This window comes from Mirounga leonina, unplaced genomic scaffold (genome assembly GCF_011800145.1).
Source record: "Mirounga leonina isolate KUSES-001 unplaced genomic scaffold, KU_Mleo_1.0 Mir_82, whole genome shotgun sequence".
NCBI lineage: Eukaryota > Metazoa > Chordata > Mammalia > Carnivora > Phocidae > Mirounga > Mirounga leonina.
In genome coordinates, this window is record NW_023270825.1 from 2,592,109 (window position 1) to 2,615,389 (window position 23,281).

At 47.6% G+C, this 23,281-nt stretch overlaps 1 protein-coding gene across 4 annotated transcripts in view; it reads right to left on the reverse strand.

Moving 5' to 3' along the window:
- TRAF3 (TNF receptor associated factor 3) overlaps positions 1 to 23,281 on the reverse strand; it is a 95,677-nt gene that overhangs the window by 6,482 nt on the left and 65,914 nt on the right. For 3 of the 4 annotated variants that reach the window (XM_034993166.1, XM_034993167.1, XM_034993165.1), the window contains exons 5-11: positions 21,065 to 21,169; positions 20,055 to 20,222; positions 13,961 to 14,041; positions 11,152 to 11,226; positions 9,431 to 9,523; positions 5,312 to 5,452; positions 295 to 469 (exon numbers count right to left, since the gene is read on the reverse strand). In XM_034993166.1, coding sequence (XP_034849057.1) covers positions 295 to 469; positions 5,312 to 5,452; positions 9,431 to 9,523; positions 11,152 to 11,226; positions 13,961 to 14,041; positions 20,055 to 20,222; positions 21,065 to 21,169 — 838 coding nt within the window. The remainder of the gene's footprint in view (positions 1 to 294; positions 470 to 5,311; positions 5,453 to 9,430; positions 9,524 to 11,151; positions 11,227 to 13,960; positions 14,042 to 20,054; positions 20,223 to 21,064; positions 21,170 to 23,281) is intronic. The other variant, XM_034993168.1, reaches the window with a different exon arrangement.

Here is a 23,281-nt window from a genome sequence, read left to right on the forward strand (position 1 = left end):
CCACCCTACACCTCCTCTCTACCCTGCTGGCGTCACACGGAGGGGGGGTGTCTAGGTGGGAGACATTTCTCTCTCAAAGGCATCTCTGGCTGGAAAGTCATCACACCTCTGAACGAGTAATCTCTCACTAGAAATCACTGCTTAAGGTGGTGTGTGCCCAATGTACCACCTACCCGCCAGCTCAAGCCCCCAGACCTGGCCGGGCTGGCCAGGCTCCCCGGAACAGACCAGGAGGCACGCTGCCCGCTCCAGACCCCTCCCTGACTTCCCTGCCCCTGCCCCCGCCGCCCCCACCTGTGTTCCTCGCCGCCTGTCCTGCACTCTTGTCCACGCTCTCCAGCTCTGTCACTCGGTTCTGGAGGGATTCCACGCTGCTCTTCATGCTGTCTGCTTCTTCCCAGTTCTGCCGGAAGGGACGGATCTCTTTGTCCAGCTCTTTCAGTTTCTCCGCCTGGCTGTCTATCACTCGCTTCCAAATCAAAGGCATCAGAAAGGTAAAACACAGTTAGAACTCCGCAGACCGTGCTACCGCCCCACACAACAGCTGGTTAGGAAGGACAGCCGGCCCAGAGCCAGCCCCACGCCAGCTCCCACACGGGCATCTCACCGGTCACCCAAACACATCTCAGGGGACGCAGGGGCCACAGGTCCCTAGCCCAGAGGAGGGGGCCAAGGCAGAGAGAAGCCTCACCCGCCAGCTGCAGGGCACAGGGCCCACACCACTCTGTCCCAAGCCTCAGGTGCAGGACCCTGGAGCCACACCCATCAGCCGCCGGAAGGTCTCCGTTTCCTAAAGGGCCAAGCCATCTCCAGGGGCCAAACAATGTGGGTCTCCCACAAGGCTGCCTGACCCAGGGCTGGAGGAGTCACCCTCTCTCTGTGGCTGCAGGCAGTGCCCCAGGACCCTGCTGGGTCCTGAGAGACAGCAGCCACCACCCAGCCCCCCGCTCCAGAGACCCGGCATCTGCACACGGCTGGCTGCAGGAAGAGCCCGGACAGCGCCTCTTCAGACCCTGGCTGAAACCGAGAGGCCGATGCCTAGGAGTGGGGCTTGCTTCCCCCATCCACATGATGCTCAGTGCCCTGTGCCCACTGGGCACAGAAATACTACTGACAAACATGTGGCTGTTGACAGCAAGGCTGCATTTCATGCTATCTTAATTTAAGTAATTCAGAAAGCCTTTTTTTTGCAGAAACACGCAGACCATTTACAACAATAAGCAAAGGGTAAGACTCACACTCCAGCCTGTTTTTAAGGACTGGCACGCCCACCTGTTGGAAGAAGCTGGAACCTAAAGGGTTTTCACTTCTTTTTAAAGGTTCTATTCATTTACCTGAGGGCGGGGGGGGGGGGGGGGCAGAGGCAGAGGGAGAAGCAGGCTCCCTGCCGAGCAGGGAGCCCAACGCGGGGCTCGATCCCAGGACCCTGGGATCATGACCTGAGCTGAAGGCAGACGCTTAACCGACTGAGCCACCCCCAGGCATCCCAGGGTTTTCACTTCTAAAAAGGATTTGCATTTTTTGAAGTGAAGCTCACGAAGGCTGGGTGGTCTGGCCACCAGTGAAGCCGTGAGTAACTGGGCCGCCTCTGAAGCTTCAGGCCACACAGGGGAGAGCCCCAGGGCCTGCTGAGTTCACTTCTCCTTTCAGAAGCCTATTTTTAAACATTCAGTTTCAGCACCTTTGCTGGCTGTTAATAACCACCAAGGAACAAACATGGTAGGTTTGGGTTACTTTTTGGGGGAGAAGTACAGTGTTACTCTTCCTCTTCTTTCCAAGAAAACCTGGTATTAGCTAACATTAGAAAAGCAAAATGGTTTCTGTAAAGAATACCTCTTCCCACACTGATGTCAATTTGTTTAGATCCACGTGTCTGGAGGCATATTTAATTAGCTCGCAAAATCTGGGTTCTGGGAACAGCACTATTGGCCTCACCAAACACCCAAACCCATAATGTATTTCTGATGAGCATCTGCTACTCCACCCGCTCAAGCGACCAGCGGAGCTAACGTGGATACTAGTGCGTATAGGAGGGAGGTTAACGGAAACCTAGGTCATCAGTGGCGGCTCTGAGAGATGCCATTCTGTGGCCTGGTCCACATCGAGTGAACTGCACGGTGGCCCGGGACAAGCCACGCATCACCACTCAGGCTCACGCCCCTGAGATAAAGTGGGGTGACAAAGAGGTGCCTCCTCCCCAAGACCGGTGCTGTGCACAGGGCGATGGGCGCAAAGGCACATGGAGATCTCAGGAACAGAACTGTGGGTGTGAGAGGAGGACTGCCGTGGGGGCCCCGGGCGCCAGCTCAGTGACACAGAGTCGGCACGTGGGGGCGGGGGCGGGGGGGACACATGCACACACTTGGACACACACATGCATGGACATGTGCACAGACAAGGCTCCACCAAGTCACTTAAAAGGAGCCCTCCCCCCCACATAGCAAGGGACAATGTGTAGTTTTAAACACTCGTCTCCTTTGTATAAATGGCACAGAGTCAAGCAGAGCACTGATCTCAATCAAACTTTCTCTGCAGAATGCAGTCAACATGATCTCCTTCCTCAAGAGCGGTCTACACTCAGCTGCTGTCATCTTTCTATAAAAATAGATCTTAAATGCAGGTGTAGAAAAAGAACCCAGGAGCTGAGAGACGGTACAGACTGCAGGCGAGGTAAATAAATCCTAATCAAAAGATTAGCTGCCAGAGCATCAATTCATCAGTGTCATGCACAGTGCACCCGAGGGCTTCAACTACCGTCTCTCTTCCTGTCCCTTGCACCGCTCGGGTGACTGGGACCTCTGTACCAAACACCGTGCCAACGAGACCGTGTGGGGGTGGTGCAGGGGCCGGGTGGCCCGCACGGCTTCAGTCCTACACTCCTGACTGCAGGAATGACCAGCTCCTCTCGTCTCCGCCAACAACAGGGACACGGGGAGTAAGCGGACACTAAAAAAAGTGGTCTTTTTTTCATGAAGAAAAACAGGTTGTTTAAAAAGTATAATATTAAGAAACTGCCCTTCCTGGGTCAGCAAAAGCAAATACTCTCTTAAATTCCACTCCCTCTGGCCAACTCTGATCGCATCCCTGTCCACCGTGTACATCTGGGGCCCTAAGGGACTCTACACTTTATGTGTTGCCAACGTCTCTGGGATTTTAGGGTCTCCTAGAGGATCTGACAAGGAAGGAGATGATACAGAGAGTAACATGTCTGTTGTCACCATGGTGGTCCGATGCACAGGGCTGGGGGAGCACGGGAGGGGAAGGTGACAGGAAGGGTTTGGGATGAAGAAGGAATAATGAGGGGCACAGGTGAGCCAGGCTCAGGGTGGAGAAGGCTCTGAGGGACCGGGGAGAAGTGCCCCGGGGCCAAGCGTGCTTCACAGATAGCCAAGGCCTCGGGGGGCCAGCCACAGAGGTCTTCCACCCACGCTCCCCAAAGACTGAGAGCCCCAACTCTGTCGGTCGGGCCAGCCCCACAGTGAAGCACAGGTGAGCTGCCACCTTTCCCGTCACACAGTCACCCAGACGGGTTCAGTCTACACGGGGGAGCAGTGTGCCATCCCGACGCACTCAGTAAGATCAGGCGTTGCACGTCCAGTGTGATCGGAGTCTCCTTCTGTCCACATAGTCTGTTTCCCTCCATGCTTTTCTCTCCGTGGAGAAGAGCGATGGCAAGTGGCTGCCCTCCTACTTAGGACCCAACAGGGGCATGAACTGCGTGGCTGCTCAGCCTCCGCTGCGCTGGGCGCCAGCAAGCCGGTTTCCCCCTTTCTTTCGGACTTAGAGCTCGGCGGTTTAGTCCCTCACTGAAGTGTTCAAACATACATCACACACGGTGCAACGACTGAACTCTACTAAAAAGTAAATTAGGGGCGCCTGGGTGGCTCAGTCGTTAAGCATCTGCCTTCGGCTCAGGTCACGATCCTAGGGTCCTGGGTTCGAGCCCCGCATCGGGCTCCCTGCTCTGCGGGAAGCCTCCTTCTCCCTCCCCCACTCCCCCTGCTTGTGTTCCCTCTCTTGCTGTGTCTCTGTCAAATAAATAAATAAATAAAATCTTAAAAAAAAAACTAAAGTAAATTCAAATTTTTCACTCTGGGAGAAGGGGATGTGGAGGATGCATGTAATGACATCAGAGCTTTCAGACAAACCCCCCAATGACCTCATTATGGAGATCCTAATTTTTCTGGTTACAAATGACAATGCATAAATGAACCCTTCGGTTGTTATTTTTAACAGGTGGTTTTCTAGCATTGCTTTAATTTCTGTGTCCTTTCCACACACCTCTCAGAGCCCCAGGCCAGCAGTATGTTGCTGGTAGCTCGGAGCCGAGTGGGGCATCCCGAACTACATTCCCACGGGCACTCGCCAGCAGGGGGCTTGCTGGTGTTTTATGGGATGTACTTTTCCTGGCTTGAGTCAATACCAATGACTTGTACCTTTTCTAATACAATCTATTATAATTTCATTGTGTTTTTCCTCGTCTCTGGACAACCACAAAGTTTTAACACAAATGAAATTAATTTCATACATCTCTATGCAATTCAAGCCACTAGGACTAATCTCTGACGTTAAAATGGGAGGAAAGGCATTCTCAGAGATGCTGTGACTCTGAGCTCTTGGAAATAATTTTTTAACTTCCAGATAATTTAAGGAAAGGCACCTAAGTAAAAGCACAGCAAAGGCATTTTGGAAACATGTCAGTGATTCTTCCATGGGTGTGTGAGATGCACGTGGGAATCAGCGCACAGACACACACCATGAGGAGGCTAACGTGCAGGGAAGATCTACGGGAATCACACACTAACAGGTACCTGTGTAGATAACAAACGAGAAGCGACATCTAATGAAGCCCCTTACAGAACAGCAAAGGTTTGCATGCTTGTTTGAGGCACATCTGATCACTATGGTGAGATAAAGTGCAGGGTGTGTGTCACTAGAAAATCCAGAACAAACAGATCGGCTTCACTTCACTTCAGGAAGTGAAACTTTACACATAACTACTCTTGAACAATATGAAATCTTAAATAATAATAAAAACAGCTAGTTTTTTTAAAACACAGGCTTTAAGTCTTAATTCACCAACAGTGAATCAAAGACACATAAGAGAGGCAGTGGGCTTGCTTTCCAGGGAAAAGCAGGGAAGAAACAGCCGCCTGGGTCTTTCTCAAGTCTTCACTTAAGCAAGAGAAACAGGTCGTCTGTTTGACAAAAGTCGGGGCTTTTGCTCAAACATCTTACTGAGAAAGTCTGGAAGGAGAACACAGACATGCTCCTCTACCCTTTGATCCAGCCACAGTCTTAAGCTTCTTACCTGTAAATGAAGTATTTTGGATTCATTATTTCGGAGCATTTCCTTTTGTCTCTCAATTTCAATTTCAAAGCTACATATCTGATTGTGCAAACTTTGTATGCTCTTGTTTTTCTCTACACTTTCATTCTGTAGCAAGGAAACCTGAAAAAGAAATTCTTCAATTAAGCAAAAAGTGGTTTTATTAATTAATCACAATTATAATGATAGTACTTACATTTCCACAATATAGGCCTTCTACTAGCTAACTGGAAGACGTTCCAGGAGAAAAAAAATCCCTTCAACTGAAGTCCTGGTAACTTAACAGGAAATCCTACACATTGCCTCCCAGTAATTAACTAAGATGAGGCAAAGTATTTCAGAATGAATGGGACACACTTTCTAAAGTTTTTGCTGAAAAGCAATAAACCTCTTACCAGAGTGGCTTTCAAACTTGACCAGGAAACACATTCTCACATCTCACCCGTGTACAGACGTATGTGTGTGTGTGTGTGTGTGTGCGCGTGCATACCTAAGAAACAGGGATCGCAAAACCATCCTTGCCCTAGTCATTTCCATGCGACCTGGTACTTTCTCTTTTATTCTAATTTACTCTAGAAAGTACTAGTTGCAACCCACTAAACTACTTCACTTCCACCAGTGGGCCACATCGCGCATTCTGAAAAGCTCTCCCAACACAAGGGGAAAGCACAGTGAGAATAAAACAGCTATGTATGTGCCCACTTAATCCTTAGGGCCGACAACTAGCCCTGCAACAGAGACACGGAGCTGCAGAGTCCGTGCGTGCGGCCTGTGGCCTGAGAAGACCCTCCACAAAACTCAACATATTCACCGGCAATGCTACGTCAGCCCCAGGAAGGGCCTGCTGGGGGGGCAGTTCTAAGCTCACCACTGACCTTTTCAAAATATCTTTCTGAAAACTAACTAGCTCCCAAGAACACACTTACACTGGTCTTAAATGCCCTCGGGTGAGGAGTCCGAGGGCAAGTCTGACAAGGCTGCCTTCTCACAAAACTTCTCCATGGGGCACTCTGGCCCTTGGAAAGGCCCCTGGGAAGATGCGTCTGTGCGCGGGCGCGGCTGCCGCCCCCGAAGACAGCAGGCTCCATGAGGGACGCTGTGCCCCGAATACCAGCCAACACCTAACCTGACAGCCCAAGGGCGCCCCAGGACAGACCTGGGTGTGTAAAGCACGGATTCCTGATGTCTCTGCAAAGAACCACCTGCCTTAAGACAGGCAACCAAGCAGCGCCTTTGGATACAGTCTGTTTCGTCTTAGAACAAATGCGTATTTACTAAGGAACCTGCAACGTCTCATGGGCAAAAGAACACTTCACTTTCCTAGGATTTTACTTAGCACCTGTGGACTTTCCTCTCTAAAATACACTCTCATGCCCCCGGACTCCTACAAGTGATGCAGACGGGCCATGTGCGTATCCTGAGGGCAGGTCTGCCTTTTCCAAAGTTAGGGCTCACTCATTCCCATCTCTCAAGCTGGACATGATTCCCAGACTCTTCAGTCTCACACCCAAAAAAAGAAAAAGCCTGCATGCATGCCAACCCTTCTGATAAAAAATCTCAGTAATGTCTCCAAAAACAATGGCAATTTTTTTCTATAACAGAACAAGCGACCTGAGGGTGAGCAGAAGCATTTCACATTAATGAACACACATCATGCCATATTAAACTCTTCATTTATTAATTTAGGGGCCGCCCTAGTTTAAATTTTCATTTATTTACTTATTTATTTTAATGAAAAAATCCACCTCCCAAGCGCCTGCAGATCCCAGCTTTCACCCGTCTATCAGGTAGACATGACATGCATGGGAAAATCTACCTGGCAGGGGTGTTTCCAAGAAAACAGCAGAACATCCCCACGGCAGATGAAAGCAGGAGTTCCCCTGTCCTTTCCTGAGACCCTCTCAGTGAGAACAACATTTACTCCAGCCTGTTTTGGTGGGGCACTCCATATTTCCCTGTAAGCTTCCCTAATACAGAAGACGGGTGTTTTTAAGTCCACATTTTACAAAATAGTTTTTCCTTAATTTGACATGAACGTGATGGATCAGAGTTTTTGAACCAAGTCAAACATCCTATTTTCCACTACACATGAACAAAATAACCTGAGAGATTCCAACAGAGTAATTCTATAATGAGAAATATATTCCCATTTTAAAAAAGATGAGTATCTCCATTCTTTGTCTAGCCTCTGCCTCTGGGCCCAGTGAAGAGACAGGCACCTTCGCGTGCATACACACAACACCGCACAGCCCCGGCTCGGCTGACCTGAACGCCTGGGCAGGGGTCCATTCTGCTGGGCAGAGTCAGGAAGAGACCAAGAGGGCAAAGATTTCGAATCTGTCAGCTGCAGTGCACGGCGACGCATCCTGCTCTTGCAGGTGCTCGGCGTGGCCAGCGATGGTTCCAACACATGAGGTGTTTGCAGGGCGAGAAACCGCTGTGGGCCGTGCGCAGGCAGCCCCCGTGCTGGGTCCCGGCATTTCCACGGACACAAACCACTCACGTGGAGTGGAGCACGCATGATGCAGCAGGGTGGGGAGAAGAACACAACCGAGGGATCACCCTCTGCGCGCATTCGTGGGGGCTCAGCTCTGGGAGCAGACTTGGCGAAGGCGCCTTCCACGACTGTCCCACTGGACAGTCACACCCCTCAGAACTGCAAACTCTTAGCTAACTAGTACAGCTGGAACAGAACCAATGCATTTTAAACGAAAGAAAGAACCTTTTTCCTAAGTGAGAAGCAGAGTGCCGACGAGAGACAGAGAGCCCTGGCATCTATGCCTATAATTTTTTAAAAAGCAGAAACAGAACACATTCTTCAAGCAGAGGGGAAAAAAGACTCACGTAAACCATCATTAACTCAGAGTGACTACTATGTGTTCATGGGGAGTTCACAACGACTCTTCTCACACACATTTTATGTCCCCGTTGACGAGGACCCCCCTCTGCCGTACTTGTGTGTGTACATGTGACAAGTCAGCAGTTCTGTCGCTTCTCATCTTCAGCATAAACATTTGTATTAAAAAACTATGTCAGTTCATATAAGTCTTTTGATTAAGAATTTTAGACTTTTTCAAATACATTCACATTTTAAATTGGTTGGATTTCATACTGGAAACAAGGTCTTCAGATCTCTACAAATCTTTAGAAAATAAACATCAATTCCACCGGTTTCTCTAATTCATCTCGGTACCTTCCTACTCCAAATTTTCTATAAATGTTTCCCGAATATTGAAATAAGTTTTTATTTTTGTATAGAAACCACAATGAGAGATCCTGTTATAGTTTCTTCTCTATCAATTCTTGGAGGTCTTCATGTTTTTCTCATGAATAGAGGGCCCGGCCCAGGTGAACACCGCGGACCGAGAACTCCCCCGGGAAGAAGTATTACATGGGGAAGGTGCCTGCTAAGGAGCCCACAAGCCCCCACAACTGAGGCCTCCTGAAAAGAAGCCCAGATGGAGAACAAGGGCTCTCTGCACCAAATTTCCACAAAGTGTCTGGTGAGGAAGTCAACAGTAACACCTGGGGGGGGGGGGGGGGGGGGGGGACTGTTGCTCAGAAAAGACAAAGAACGGTGAAGCATTTAACCCTCATCACCTTCCAGATTGGGTGTTGGCAGACTTTTTCTGTAAAGAGCCAGAGAGTAAACATTTTGGGCTGTGAGGTCTGAACAGTTTCTGTCTCACTCCTAAACTCTGCAAAAGCAGCCATGGACAACAGGGAAATGAATGAGCATGGCTGCATTCCAATAAAACTTTATTTACAAAAAGATGAGGCTGATGGGAAGAGAAAGGGAGGTTTAGCAGTCTGAGAACCCCCGTTCTAGGTCAATGCTAAGGTAACCACAATGTGATTAAAAAAAAAAAAAAAAAAGGGCACTGCATGCTTGCTTGGCAATTAACAAACAAAGAACACACACACACAAATGCCTTCATTTAGGAGCTCAAGGTCATGTGAAAAGAAATTTACTTTTTTGACATTCTCTTGATACTGTTTCTTTTATCCAAAACCATTAGTAACTATAAAAAAGATTTTCTTCTTTAAATAATTTGAATAAATGATTAAAAGCCAACAAAAGCGGGAAGCAGTCTGGCGTACCTTTTTCTCTAGAGAGTTACTCCACTCTTTCAGTAAGTTGACATGCTGCACCGCGGAGCTGGCCTCATGGGCCTTAATCTGCTGGTTTGTCCCCTGCGAGAACAGAGATGCAGTGCATTAAGCTGACCTCACTCCATCCCAGAGTGCAGCAAGACTAACACATGACCTAAACCCAGCCCTAAACACGAAGAGGGGAGCCCTATTCCTGTACAGCTATTGGGCGGTCTCTAAGCCTTCGAAGGGCCATGCTCAGCAACCCCCCACTCCACCGAGTGCAGGTGGGGAGGCAGGCAAGAAGAGCAGACATCCTGTAATTGTACAGCAATCTCAAGTTCGTCATGCTCGTCGCTCCTCAAGCTTCTTACCAAGAGCCTTCTCATCTGCATTTCGTATTTGTAAGATCAAGAAATTAAATCTTAGACCTCTCATTTTTGCTCTTTTACAACTTTTTTCATTAAAAATACAAATGGGAAATGTTTAGGCACCTGCAGTTACAGCTAGACAGTGCTACAATAATCTAGTGAACGAACATGTAATCAAAGTGGGATTCTAAATAATTTTCTAGAGTATTAACTTATTAGGGAAATACACTGTATTAGAAAACATATTGCTCCTCACTGTTCTAAGTATACTTGGAAAGTTACATACAAAACATAAACAATCTACAGAGTACATAAGATGGAGACCATTTTAGAGTCAGTAATAAGCACATGAAATAGCACATCATATATTTAAGGAAATAATCGGTATGAAAATATAATTTGTTTTGATATTAGAGAATTAAGAAGCCACAGAAAGCATTTTAATGATCTCCAAAACATATACTCTGTACATAGAATATTCATATATATATGTTGATAGAAGTATTGCTATATATAAACATATATATATATACATACACAGAATGAATGGTACTACATACGACGTAACAGTGGCGAGCGCTCCGTCTCGTTAAGAGACGGAGACAAAGGGAAGGCTACAGTCATTCTTAGTCTTGGGGTTCTTCACTTTCTAAAATACTGAGATGCCAGTATCTCTGTACTGATTTCATAATAATGTATTGATAATACACAACATTAAATATAAAATACCTTAATTGTAATATATACTGCCCTCTGATTAGTTTTGAGACTGAGATATACGTTTCAATGAAACTCAGTTCAAATTCACTAGCAGTCTCAGACGTGTTAAAAGACCAAAAACCCCCAGACACAGGATTCTCGCAGCACGAACGTGGTGGCGGAGAAGCCCTCTCCGCACGGCTGTTCTGGGAGGGCGGCACAGATACTGTGAGATGCGTTTATGGACACACGAGTGTGGTCCTCACGGCTGTGTACTGATGTGCACAGTGCCCAAACCGTGTCTGGTTTGGTATCCACTTATAGTCAAGTGCCGGCTAAAGTCCCATAACCACCTCTCTAGAACCCCCCCCGACTGTCAGTCCTCTTTGTCCCACGTCCTCGCTGGTTTTAGATGGAGTTGTTCTGCTAACGTCCTGACTTCCTTCTCAGCACAGGGGTCCCCCTGAAGTCTCAGAACACCACGGGCACGGAGAGCGAGCGCCCACGTCGGCTGCATGGGGCGGTCACCACCCACGCAGCATGGTGACTCGGTTCCCTGACAAAGACTAGAGTCCAGAACTTGCATGTTAAGATGCTAAGATAAACTGTCTCTCATGGCAGAATGTCAGTGACTGGGAAGCACAAATGTTGGATACTGACCTGGAAAACGCAGCCATAGCGCTTAAAGCTACAGGTGCTGGGGGCATTGACACACTCTGACAAGTGTGCACTCAACTGCAACGGGAAAGAGACGTGAGTTGTGGCACAGGCGTCCGCATGAAAAGGTTCCAACACATTAAGGGCACAGAGAGCATCTGGTTCGTGTGGGCGCGAACGGGGCTTATCAGCTAAGGTGTGCACACCATCCGCTTCCTAGACTTAGACGCAGTAAATATAAGCACCGCCACGTGTACGCACATAGGTACGCCGATATACATAAATACAGTTCCTGTAACATTTCTTAAAGCTGCAGTTTCCTGAGAACAAATTGTTCAAAATGCAACATGCCGTCTGCAGTGCCAGGATTTAAAAAAGAGGGAAAAAAACGTAAACTGAAATGAACATTTAAAGACCATAAACAAAAATTGCATGAAACACAAAAAAGAGAAAGCATTCAGGATGTCACCGGGTCACACATCTAATATACAGTACACAAAAATAAATATATTTTTGAAGCAAGCTTACACAATGTACCATTACTCTCAATACTCAAGATAACGAGACGAGTTTTTCCTTCTTCTGAAAAGACTTTTTTTTCCCTCTGAGTGTCCATAAATTCATGTAACTTCTCACAGATCGCTAAGGTCATTCTAACAACATGAATCTTAATACTGTCACCTCTAACTGGTAAAAGAAAATCAGGAGAGATTGGGAGAGGATAGCTCTTCATACAAGGAAAAACCCCTTTGGTTCAGCTCAAATGTTGGCAAATCGTCAAATAAAAACCACTTATGATGCCCCCTCAAGAGAAAAGGGAATTGAAATGTCTACATTTTAAAGACATAGTGCTATTCATTAGGCTAATACAATTTAAGGACTGCTTCTTCTTTTATTGAAGAAATTCTCATCAGGAAACTCTAGGGATAGATCTTCTTTATAGAGAACAATTAGACCCTGAATTAGGAAAGGGGGTGTCTGAGCGCACTGCAGAGCTGGCCCTGGGTTTTTCTGTGTGCACACAGGCTTCCAGAGGCTCCTGGGCCCGTCCTCTGTCACCAGGACAGAGAGTCCTTGAGTCCTTCCCCTTTAGGTCAGTATTTAGGACAGGGAGGAGCGTGGGTCTGTGGCGAGAGCTGCAGAGAAGGGCCAATGTCACGGGGAGCCTATGGGCCAATCTCTGCGGAAGGTCCCTGAGCCGGGGCAGAGTCATGGTGGTTACAGATCTAGCAGCCTAGCACACTTGATGTTCCTCTGAACCAGGCCAGGAAGCTCTGGCCTGCACCTGGAGGAAAGCGCCCAAAAGGCAGATCACAGGTGACTGGCAGAGAGACGAAGCGTGAGACTGTGTATAGTAACAACAGCTTCAAAGTTTTAAGATCTACGCTTACAGTGCCAGCGCTATAATCGTGAACCTATCCAGCCAACGCTTCTGGTATTAAAGTCAGGGACACAGGGGTCTGATGTCATTTTCAGTGGGGCACTATAAATTCAGGGTCACACTTTCTCTTAAACTGGCTCATTATCATTCCTGTCAGAGTCTTTATCATCATTTCTCACAGGAGCTTTGGAATAGAGGCAAGAATAATTTATAGACCAATAGCATTGTTCACCAGAAACCCAAGATAAATGCAGGTTTAAAGATTTTTAAAAGAAAAATAACTTGGAGGCAAATGGAGTTAGCGTCTGTCCCTAATTCAGGTAGCCCTGAGTGAAAACTCTGGAAAGCGTATAAAACCCTGGTAATCACTTCAACATTGCAGACGCTTCATCCGTTCGCTTTAGCAGAGGGACTTCCTAGTAGTGGAAATCTATATGCATCTCCCTGCCACTCCCAGAGGCACATTCCAGGCCTAGGGACCATGGCCACCCGGCAAGACCCTGCCCTGGCCTAGCAGAGTCACCTTCCTGGGAGGACACACTCTGGGTGAGAGTGGTTCCGGGGGGGTCCTCTCTGTACCCCGTGTTCCTGGCTCCAGGCCCACATAGGTCCTCTTGCTCAGTGGGGATGTGAGAAGACAGTGACCCTCACACCTCCTCAATATCCACTGGTAAAATTCCAGGCTGCTGAAAAAGGCTGAGGTGAGCAGCCTCCTCAGATCAGAGCACCCAGGCCCGAGGGACCTGCCAGGGGACCAGGGGGCACAGGAGCCCCAGATGCTCCCAAAACAGCAACCAAAGGGGCTCCAGATCAGGACCAGATGCCAAAACATTTAAGAATCCTTGGAATTTTTCCAACTGGATATGCCCTGATCAAATTAAGTTAATGTAAAATCTACCTGTCTTAAAAAAAAGTGTGCCCAAGGGCAGTGTGAGACACATGACCTCTGGGGGAGGCTACACAGGGCCCTTCTCACTGGCCCCTGAAATGTGGAGGCCACCTCCAGGCCCACTTGCTCCCCAGCACCAACCCTGCACAGCATATGTGGCCAAATGGGTCTGGAGTGTCTGTAAAGTCATTTATTTTGAGATAATCTTAAAGTAACTCCTATTTTACAGATTTTAAAAATAGCTTTTTTTAGAACCTAAAAAGTTATTACTTTTGCTTGCACTTTTGTAAAGTAATTCCATTTTCTCAGTTCCTAACAATATTTTGCTCTGAATTTAACCACTCCGTAGCATTTATTTGCTTGCTTCTGAAATTTCTGATGCCCCAAAATAGCGTGAGGTTCTCTGTTGTCTTTCTACCGTATGCATCACTATCATGATCTGTGAAACCTTCGATTTCAGCTACTGGGTTAGGATGGAGTCTCTGGCATGCTAGTCTCGAAGATGTCACCAACTCCTCAACAGGCCTGGCCATGCCCCTTACCTCACTCCTCAGAAGGGTCTGGACACTGCACTTATGGGGGCAGGACACCACCACACAGGGACACTCAGTGTCTTCGTGTTTCTGGAGGAAAAAAAGAAAGCATCATCAACTTTGAGACATACAACCCGCCTCCCTTCAGACCCCATTGGTATCTCCAATGTCACCATGAAGACCCAAAGGACACTCTGCTCACTGGCCCGGTTTCCTTGAGTTCTGACACATTTGGAGGAGTCCTCATGCTCAGTTTGAGAGCCAAAAAAGATAAGGTGTCTCAGGAGATCTACCCAAACCTGACAGGTGAGGGCCATCTGTGGGAGCACAGTGGTGTGGGGGGAGCCAGAGGTGGTGTCCCCACAGCAGCCTCCACCAGACAGCACCCATTTATGCGGGCACACACAGGCAGGCTTGGCCCCTGCTGCCACTCACACTGCAGCCCAGGGTCCAGACTTCGTTCGCTGGAGAGAAGGGTGGTTTTCTTTTGGCCTCTCAGGTTGGGGGCTGTAAATGATGCTTCCCCGACACCTTCAAACAGCATGAGCCGCTGGGTATTTAAATTACCACCCTGGAATTTTACTAGGTTATCTATAGTGCATGGAAAATATGGACAAATTTTGATTTAGCCCTTCTTTGGATGGTAGGAATTTCAACTCTGCAGAGCCTGGATGACAACTGTTCAACCCATGCCAAGGGCACCTGCGGGCATCTGTTCAGTAGCAAAGTTACGGCTAGAGCTGCCCACCAAGACATCAAATCCAAAAGCCCTGGAGAGCACCACCAGACACATGACCAAGGGCCACTCGAGAGAGACTAATGCAGGCAGAATCAGAGCTGTAACTGCAGGCCACACAACACAACCAGTTGGACAGGCTCCTGGAGGCCACATCACCAAGCAAGAAGGAATCTTGGTGCTGTTTTCCTCGTTACCCTCGATACTTGTGATTCTCCTCCTCTGGTTTTTCAGATTAGGGCCTCCACAGTTATGCTGGGATGCTGAACGACGGGGGTGGGGGAGAGTGGGAGGCACAGCCGAGAGCCTCAGTCCAACTAGGAAGGCACAGTGTGGACCAAGGGCAGTGGGGGCCCAGGTGAGGCGCCAGGCACCGCACTCTCTTCGGCATGGTTTGAAGTCCGGTGTCTCTCTGAGCGTGCTGGGGTATGGTCTGTAGAGCAGAGATGGCTCTGCTCCTGGGCTTGGGCCTCAGAGGCCTGCAGAGGCCCCAGAGGGCAAGTCCACAACTGCTCAGAGCTCAACAGAAAGCACCTGACTGGACTGAGCCTGACCAGCTGGCCTCCCACAAGAGGCACCACATGGGGCGGGGGGGCGGGGGGGCGGGCCCTGGCTTTCTATTCTGCCTGGCTGTACTCGGATCCCTGAGAGTTCCCAGGTGCCATCAAGTCAAGGCTGTGTCTTTCAGTGGAAAACCCTGGACAAATGGCTAGCACCTCCCTGCCTCATCTAGAAGTGGGAGGAGTGTCTGCGCTTCCCTCATAGGGGGGCCGTGAGGGCCCGATCAGTCATGGGCCTGGAGGGGTAACATGGTGAACGTTCCACAGACGCCAGGCCTCCTCCCTGCACCTACCCTTGAACCCACCTCCATTCCCCAGGCCCGGCGTGCACCAGGTGCTGCAGCCGGCCCGATGAAGACAGCTCGCACACAGGTAAGCACCGCTGCGGTGAGCAGAGACCAGGAGGGAACACGGGGCAGGGGGCTCTGGGAAGGGAGCTCTGAGGAGGACTGGCAGTGGGTGGGGGCAGTGTTCTAGGAGGGTGGGGCAGGAGATGGTGGGACAAGAGGCTGGGGCCAGACCCATCAGTATCTTCCAACGTCTGTCTCTGCAGATCTGTGCAAACATACCAGAAAATAAATTTCTAGAAGTAGGCTTTGTTGGGTATCAAAGGGTACAGGTATTTTAAATGGATTTTGATATTGTCAAACTGCTCTCCAATACCCTACACAAACGCACTCCCGTCATCACAGGAACATGGGCTTATACCCTTGTCAATTCCATCAGACTTTTCAATCTCTGACGTGACAGGTGGAAAAGGCAGTGAGTGTGATTTGCAATTATTTAATAATGTATGGGAAGGTATATTTTGATATTTATTAATCATTTATAGTTCCTGTGACTTGCCTTTTCAAGGCTTTTGCCCACAGTAGTGAGCTGAATAGTGACCCCCAAAATTCATGTCTCTCTAGAACCTCAGAATATGACCTTATTTGGAAATCAGATCTTTGCAGATGTAATCAGTGAAGATGAGGCCCTGGTGGACTAGGATTAGGGTGGGCCCTGAATCCAACCATGGGTGCCCTTATGACAGGAGAGGACATGCCCCAGAAAAAGGTATCTGAGCAGGGAGGCAGACAGCTGCCAGCCAAGGAATGCCACGGACCACAGCCTCTAGGAGCTGGAAGGGGCAGGAAAGGGTCTTTCCTGGAGCCCTCAGAGGGAGCCCGGGCAACACCTTGGGTTTGGATTTCTTGCCTCCAGAACTGTGAGAGACTACACTTCTGTTGTTTTAAGCTACCAGCTTTGTGGTACTTTGTTAGAGCAGCCCCAGGAAAACAACATGCCCACTTAAAAAAACGGATAACCTTTTGATGCATACGAATCCTCTCCATACTAAGAAGTTAGTCCTGTCTACCAAATTAAATGTAACTCTGACAGGCAGAGAATAGATGTAACCATACGGTGGACACCCACCAAGGACAAGAACAGAACTGATGACTTCCTGTTTACCTGTGTGTCCTCCACCTTCCCCCAGGGAGGAACCCCTAACCCGAAAATCCGAATTTTGCTTTTCTACTTCCTTTGCTTAAAAAAGTTACATTACACATAAATGTGGGCCAGACAAAATACTGTTTTGATTGCTTTTGAATTTTATTAAAATGGAACTCTACCCTGAGTCTTCTGAGACCCGGGTGAGTATGGTGTTTCTCAGGCTAACGCTCGTGTCGTGTGTAGCTGGGGGTCCTCAGTCCTAAAATTCTCCTGCCACGTCCGTCACATGCAGTCTGCTGGGTCCACCACAACTGACATGTCCCTGCCCCAGATGATGGATGTGTGGGGTTGCTCCCAGAGTTCTGCAGCTCGGTTATGCTGGGCCCTGTCTCCTGGTGTGTATGTGTGACAGTTTCTCTCACACAGCTAGGAGAGGGACTGCTAATTAGCCAAGTACAGGAATGTTCAACCTAATAAAACATCGCCAAACTGCCTTCCACAGTGGCTGCACCTATATGATATATTCCCGTTACAAGATACACATTTTCCCAGAAAAGGAGATCTCTAGAATTCTGACTTTCCACAAGTTAACAGAACTGTTTAGAGATCACATTCGACAGTTTCTAGACTAGATGTGACAGAGGGGATTCTCTCCTGGCACTTTAAATTATGCTGATCTATAGATTAAGAAAAAACAACTTGAAAACAGCAATGTAATGTCAATAGCATGGTTTAAACGTAGGAAAGGAAATTTTCATACGAGCTGCAACGGGTTCAATGCTTTATCAGTCTGGATCTCATCAACACCCAGCGTACCTGATGCCCTTCATAAAACACAGGAGACGTGGGGATGTCAGGGTGACCTGGGCTGGAGATGTGCCTCTGAGATGTCTGCTCTTTCTAAAAATAAGCCCACAGCAGGGCAGGATGAGACGAAGCGTGCTCCTAGCTGACAGGAGGAGACCCGGGAGCCCCATCCCAGGCCCGACAGCACAGGAGCCCTCCCAGCATGTAGCTGCCCTGCTGTGGTCCGGGAGGGGGTCACCACGGTGACCTGGGGCAGGCGAGCCCCTACCTTGTTACCTTAAAACCAGTCTCTGTTCAGCCTAGTCGGAGTTCAGAGTCGGTTACTTACATACTGTCTAACTGACACACTCTACAATTCTTTCTCGAACGAAGTTAACTCCTGGATTCTATTCTGCAAGTAAAGATAACTGGTTTTTGCAAGAAGCGAAGTATAACTTTGATAGCAACACACCAACATTGTAAGGGCTGCAATACTGCTCACTAACTATAGGTCTCACTGGTCTGAACTGAGCTATTGAAAGAACGATTCAATTAAGCCAAACACTATTCCTATTTTCTACAGTTCTTAAAAGTCCTTAATAACTGGAAATGTCTACAGAAATTGTACAGGAAAAGGACTTCACAAGAGAAGAAAAGCACAGGCACAGGAAAGTTGTACAAAGGAAGGTAAACATGTAGATTATGAAGTAGAGTACATTTCATTTCATTTCATACAGAAAAACAAAAACTTTCCCTAAATTTTGGTCAATAAATGCTCTAGAATATCCACCAGGAACCACCTGGGCCCCCACACCCTGGCTGCAAATCTCTGGTCCTCTCCCATCTTGGTCCCATCAGTCACGGTCCTGCCAAGTCCAGAGGTCATCCCCAGCAGCCCCCAGCTTCTCAGCAATGTCTGCCCCTCCTGCCCACCCCTCCCCCAGCTCTCTCTGCCTCCGGGGCACCATTCTGCTGACCTTTCCATACTGGCCACTCCTTTGCTAGATGACCTCCCCTCTTAGCAGTCTGTAAGCATTCATGTGCCCCAGGCCTCTGTCCCCAAGGCTCCAGGGACCACCTAATTAAGATGTACCAGTAGCCCAGACCACTGCCCTATTCTCCCCTCCAGCCTGCTATGCTCCACTGAGCCCCACCTCAACAGAACACTCGGCTTCATCCAGCTGCTCTAGTTACAGACATCATCCTTAACACATACTCCACATTCAAGCCATGAACCAAAACCACTGCCTCTACCTTCCCAATGTATCCCAGTGTACCTCCCTTCTCCTTCCTGCACAGGCCAACACTGCCTTGCCTCCATGTTGTCCTTTTACCCTACATCTACCTGTCACACCTGCCAGAGTGCTACACCTGATGGGGAGCTCTGACATTACCCCCTTGCTCAAGGCTGCCCAGTGCCTGCCTGCCCCTTCCCTCTGCCCTGCTACCCATCACCTCTGCACCAGGCATGGGAGCCATGCTGGCCTCGCACAGCTCCTGAAATCCACCTGCCAAGTCAGTTCCATCACAGAGCCTGCGCACCCCTTGCTGTTGCCTTTGCTCGGGGCATTCTTCCCACACTACCTGCCTGACTGTCTTGGAGAGGCCAGCCCTGATCACCCCTTTGCCCATGATGCTAGTGTATCTTTCTTCATAGTACAAATCACTACCACACATTATGTTTGCCTATTAATTACCTCTTCCCACTAGAAGGTGAGTGTCACCACTGAACCCCCAGCTCCCAGCACAGTGCCCAGCACATAGGAGGTACTCAGTGAATATTTGTGCAAGAAATGGACAAATATTTGAGGGCTACTGTACTACTGTTTTTTTGTTTTTGCTTTTTTTTTTTTAAAGATTTTATTTATTTATTTGACAGAGAGACAGACATGGAGAGAGGGAACACAAGCAGGGGGAGTGGGAGAGGGAGAAGCAGGCTTCCCGCCAAGCAGGGAGCCCGACGCGGGGCTCGATCCCAGGACCCTGGGACCATGACCTGAGCCGAAGGCAGACGCTTAACGACTGAGCCACCCAGGCACCCCTACTACTGATTGTTTTTAAAGTCTGTCCTCCACTCCCAACATTTCTCTTTAATTTACAGATAAGGGATCTGATTTCTAACACATGCACAATACAGAACTGTGCCAAAATAATCAAGGTGTGAAAAATGTGAAATTCTCATCTCTCTCCCAAGACAGAGACAGCTGCACTTCAATGCTGCAGGATGAATTACCCTGTTGAAGTGATGATTATGTCCCAGAGCTGCTTAAAAGATTAAGCAATCCAATAAGATTTTGAGGACATTCCCTGGGACAAGAGAAAAAATTCTACCTTTTTTTTGATAATTAGTCTTCATTTTTTTTTTTTTTTGGCATCCCAAATGATAGTCAATCAAGGCAATGGGAAAATGTTAATTATACAAATCAAAATGGGCAAAACAAATAAAGCTTAACTCTGAATTAAAGCCAGATGAAAACTGCCATTTCCTCCTCTCTTTTCTCTTTATTCCTGTTAGAATAGTGCTTTAAAATGCTATTCTGTGACAAATTACACTTGGATGGAGCTGCAGGTGGGGGGGGCAGCGCACCTGCAGCGTGATCATCGGGACCTGACTTTTGCAGTGGCTGCACGTGGCCTCCCGGTACTTGCAGGCCTTTTCCACGTGGTCACGCAGGTCTCTTCGCAACACTTTTTCTTTGCAGTCAGCACGGACGCACGAAAGCTCTTCAAACTGGCAATCGTTCTTTAAATGCACCTGTAAAACAAACACTTCAAGGTTCTTAATTGGCAAAGAAATTCAACCTGAAATACTGAATTCTAGCCTCCAGAAATGTTTCTGCCTGCTGCTAGACCCGTTTTTCACAGAGAAGAGTGACAAATGTATCGAGAAACAATGAATTTTGTATTCTATTTAGTGATTACCCAAACTATACTGCTTTTGAAGGAGTAAGCCAACTCTTCTTCCTGGGTAAATGAATGGTTAACTGCTAAGGACTTTGTTTTATTCCAGTTCGAGTATCTTTCCAGGATAAAATGAGATGCTGATAAAAAAAAAAAAAGAAGTTATGTGGAATTTCATGGTTAAAAAAAAAAGAGAGAGAAGGTTTTAACGGGCCTTCCAAAATTAAAAACCAGTTCAGATTTCTTTCCATTCTAAATAGGGTGTAGTGTTTAAAAACCAGTTGGCAATTCTGCCAATGATGTCATAAAAATAACATTTTGTACCTCAGTGGTTTGGACTGCTATTATGTTTGGCTGTGTTTTGAAAATCAATGTAACCATGGTCTTAGGGTACCACATCGTACTGATCAGGGAGTTATATTTCTTTTTTTTTTTAAGATTTATTTATTTGACAGAGAGAGTGTGAGCAAGTGTATGCGAGTCGGGGGAGGGGCAGAGGGAGAGGGAGAAGGAGAATCTCAAGCAAACTCCCTGCTGAGCACGAAGCCAACCGGGGTGGCGGGGGGGTATTCCATCTCACCACCCTGAGACCATGACCTGAGCCGAAATCAAGACGTTAAAGCAACTGAGCCCCCCAGGGCCCCAAGATGTTCTATTTCTTACTGTGAGCATGGAGCACGGCCCCCTAGGACTTACCAGCAGTTGTCCCAGTGCCAACTGCTCTGTGCAACCTCCACCTTCATTCCTGCAGTAGATCTGAAGAGCGAGGATCTCTCTCTTGCAGCAATTATCCTTAAACACCTGAAATGGGAAGATAGTTATTTCAGAGGATTAATATTTCTTAATCTCCACATGCTGCTACTTCAGAGAAGGCAAAACCACTTTAAAAAAGTCACAAGTGCATCTCTTAAGTGGACCTCAGAAAGCATTAAGGACCAACTTAATTTCTAATTTCTAGAACAGAATGAAGGAGATGTCCCCACTAAGAGTCACAATTTAAATAATACAATCTTAACTACCGTCTTTTATTAGATAAGCCAAATGAAAACAAGTTACACCAAATAATTAACTCTGACATAATCTCAAGGTGGGGATGCACCAGGACCAGGTTCGTATTTGGACTCTGGAGACTTCCAGGAGCCAGCTTTGTGGGGCTGTCCATGGGTGGAACATCCTATCAAGGGACAAGGGCAGAACCCACTATCACTCAATGCCTCTTTAGGTCGCTTGCTAAAGAAACAGCAAGACTACTGTAAAAGATCATATCTTGCAGATGGTTTGTAAAACATTTTAGCTCTTTCTCCTAAGGTTTGGTCCCTCGTAACTCATTTTTCACCAAAAAGGAGGCAGTATTAGCCTGCTACTAAAAAAAACCCTCTTTTTTTTTTTTTAAAGATTTTATTTTTATTTATTCATCTGACAGAGAGAGACACAGCGAGAGAGGGAACACAAGCAGGGGGAGTGGGAGAGGGAGAAGCAGGCTTCCCAAGGAGCAGGGAGCCCAATGGGGGCTCGATCCCAGGACCCTGGGATCATGACCTGAGCCAAAGGCAAACGCTTAACGACTGAGCCACCCAGGCAACCCCCCCAAAAAAACCTCTTTTTAATAAATCTTGCAATGACTTAAGTTAATCCAATAATGAAAATCTTTCCGTTTTGGGGGCACCTGGATGGCTCAGTCGTTAAGCATCTGCCTTCAGCTCAGGGCATGATCCCAGGGTCCTGGAATCGAATCCCGCATCGGGCTCCCTGCTCTGCAGGAAGCCTGCTTCTCCCTCTCCCACTCCCCCTGCTTGTGTTCCCTCTCTCGCTGTGTCTCTCTCTCTCCGTCAAATAAATAAATAAAATCTTTTTCAAAAAATTTTTTAAAAATTAAAAAAAAATGTTTCCCTTTGAAAATGAAAACATTTCTTTCTTTAATTGTATTTTTCCCTTAGAAAACAAGCAGGTTCATTCCTTCTAGCAAGAGTCTAGACCGTCTTCATCTTCAGGCGTTTCTAAGAAACTCCTATATGTTAACACTCTGTAACAGTGAAAAAAACAGACAGGACCTTAATATGCCTTTCTCAACTCCACAGGCAAAGAAATAGAATCAACAGCTGTTAAGAGTTAAAAATAATTTGGAGTCAAATCTAATCCTTCATAAACATGACCTTTTTAAAAACACACTAAAGTCACCAAACAGGTATTTTTAGCCAGTAGGAAATAAGCTTCCTTTTTGTGGCATTAAGTTTCTTAAGTCATTTGAGTTTAACTTTACGGATACAAAACAAAGACTGGCAATGTCAAAATAGTGAAAGTATAGCATCTGAGAGCCGAGATGATTTACTGCAACTTTCCCATTGTATAGAGGAGGAACCTGAGACCCCACAGTTACCTGCAGAGGGCAGATCTCAGTCTCCAAGCCCCATTTTCCCATGAGGATCCAAGGCATTCGTCAGTGTCATTCATGATGCTCCAACAAAACTAGTAATTCTTCTTCAGTTACTAATGCCATTGAAAAATAGGGATAGGGCACCTGGGTGTCTCAGTTGGTTAAGTGACTGCCTTCGGCTCAGGTCATGATCCTGGAGTCCCGGGATTGAGCCCCACATCCGGCTCCCCGCTCAGTGGGGAGTCTGCTTCTCCCTCTGACCCTCCTCCCTCTCATGCTCTCTGTCTCTCATTCTCTCTATCGCAAATAAATAAAATCTTTAAAAAAATAGGGATAATAATTCTGAACAATGAGACAGACAAGGTCCGGTGTTTGAACCTCTATCTCGATCACGTGGGTCGGACACATGTTAACAAGCTAGCGGCCGTGCTAAGATAAGGCGTAGCTGAGTGACTTGTTTTCTTGGAAACAACCCCTTCCCTTCGATGCAGCGCAGCCTGCAGCAGCAGGGAAACGCTGAGGGAGACAAAGGATGCGGT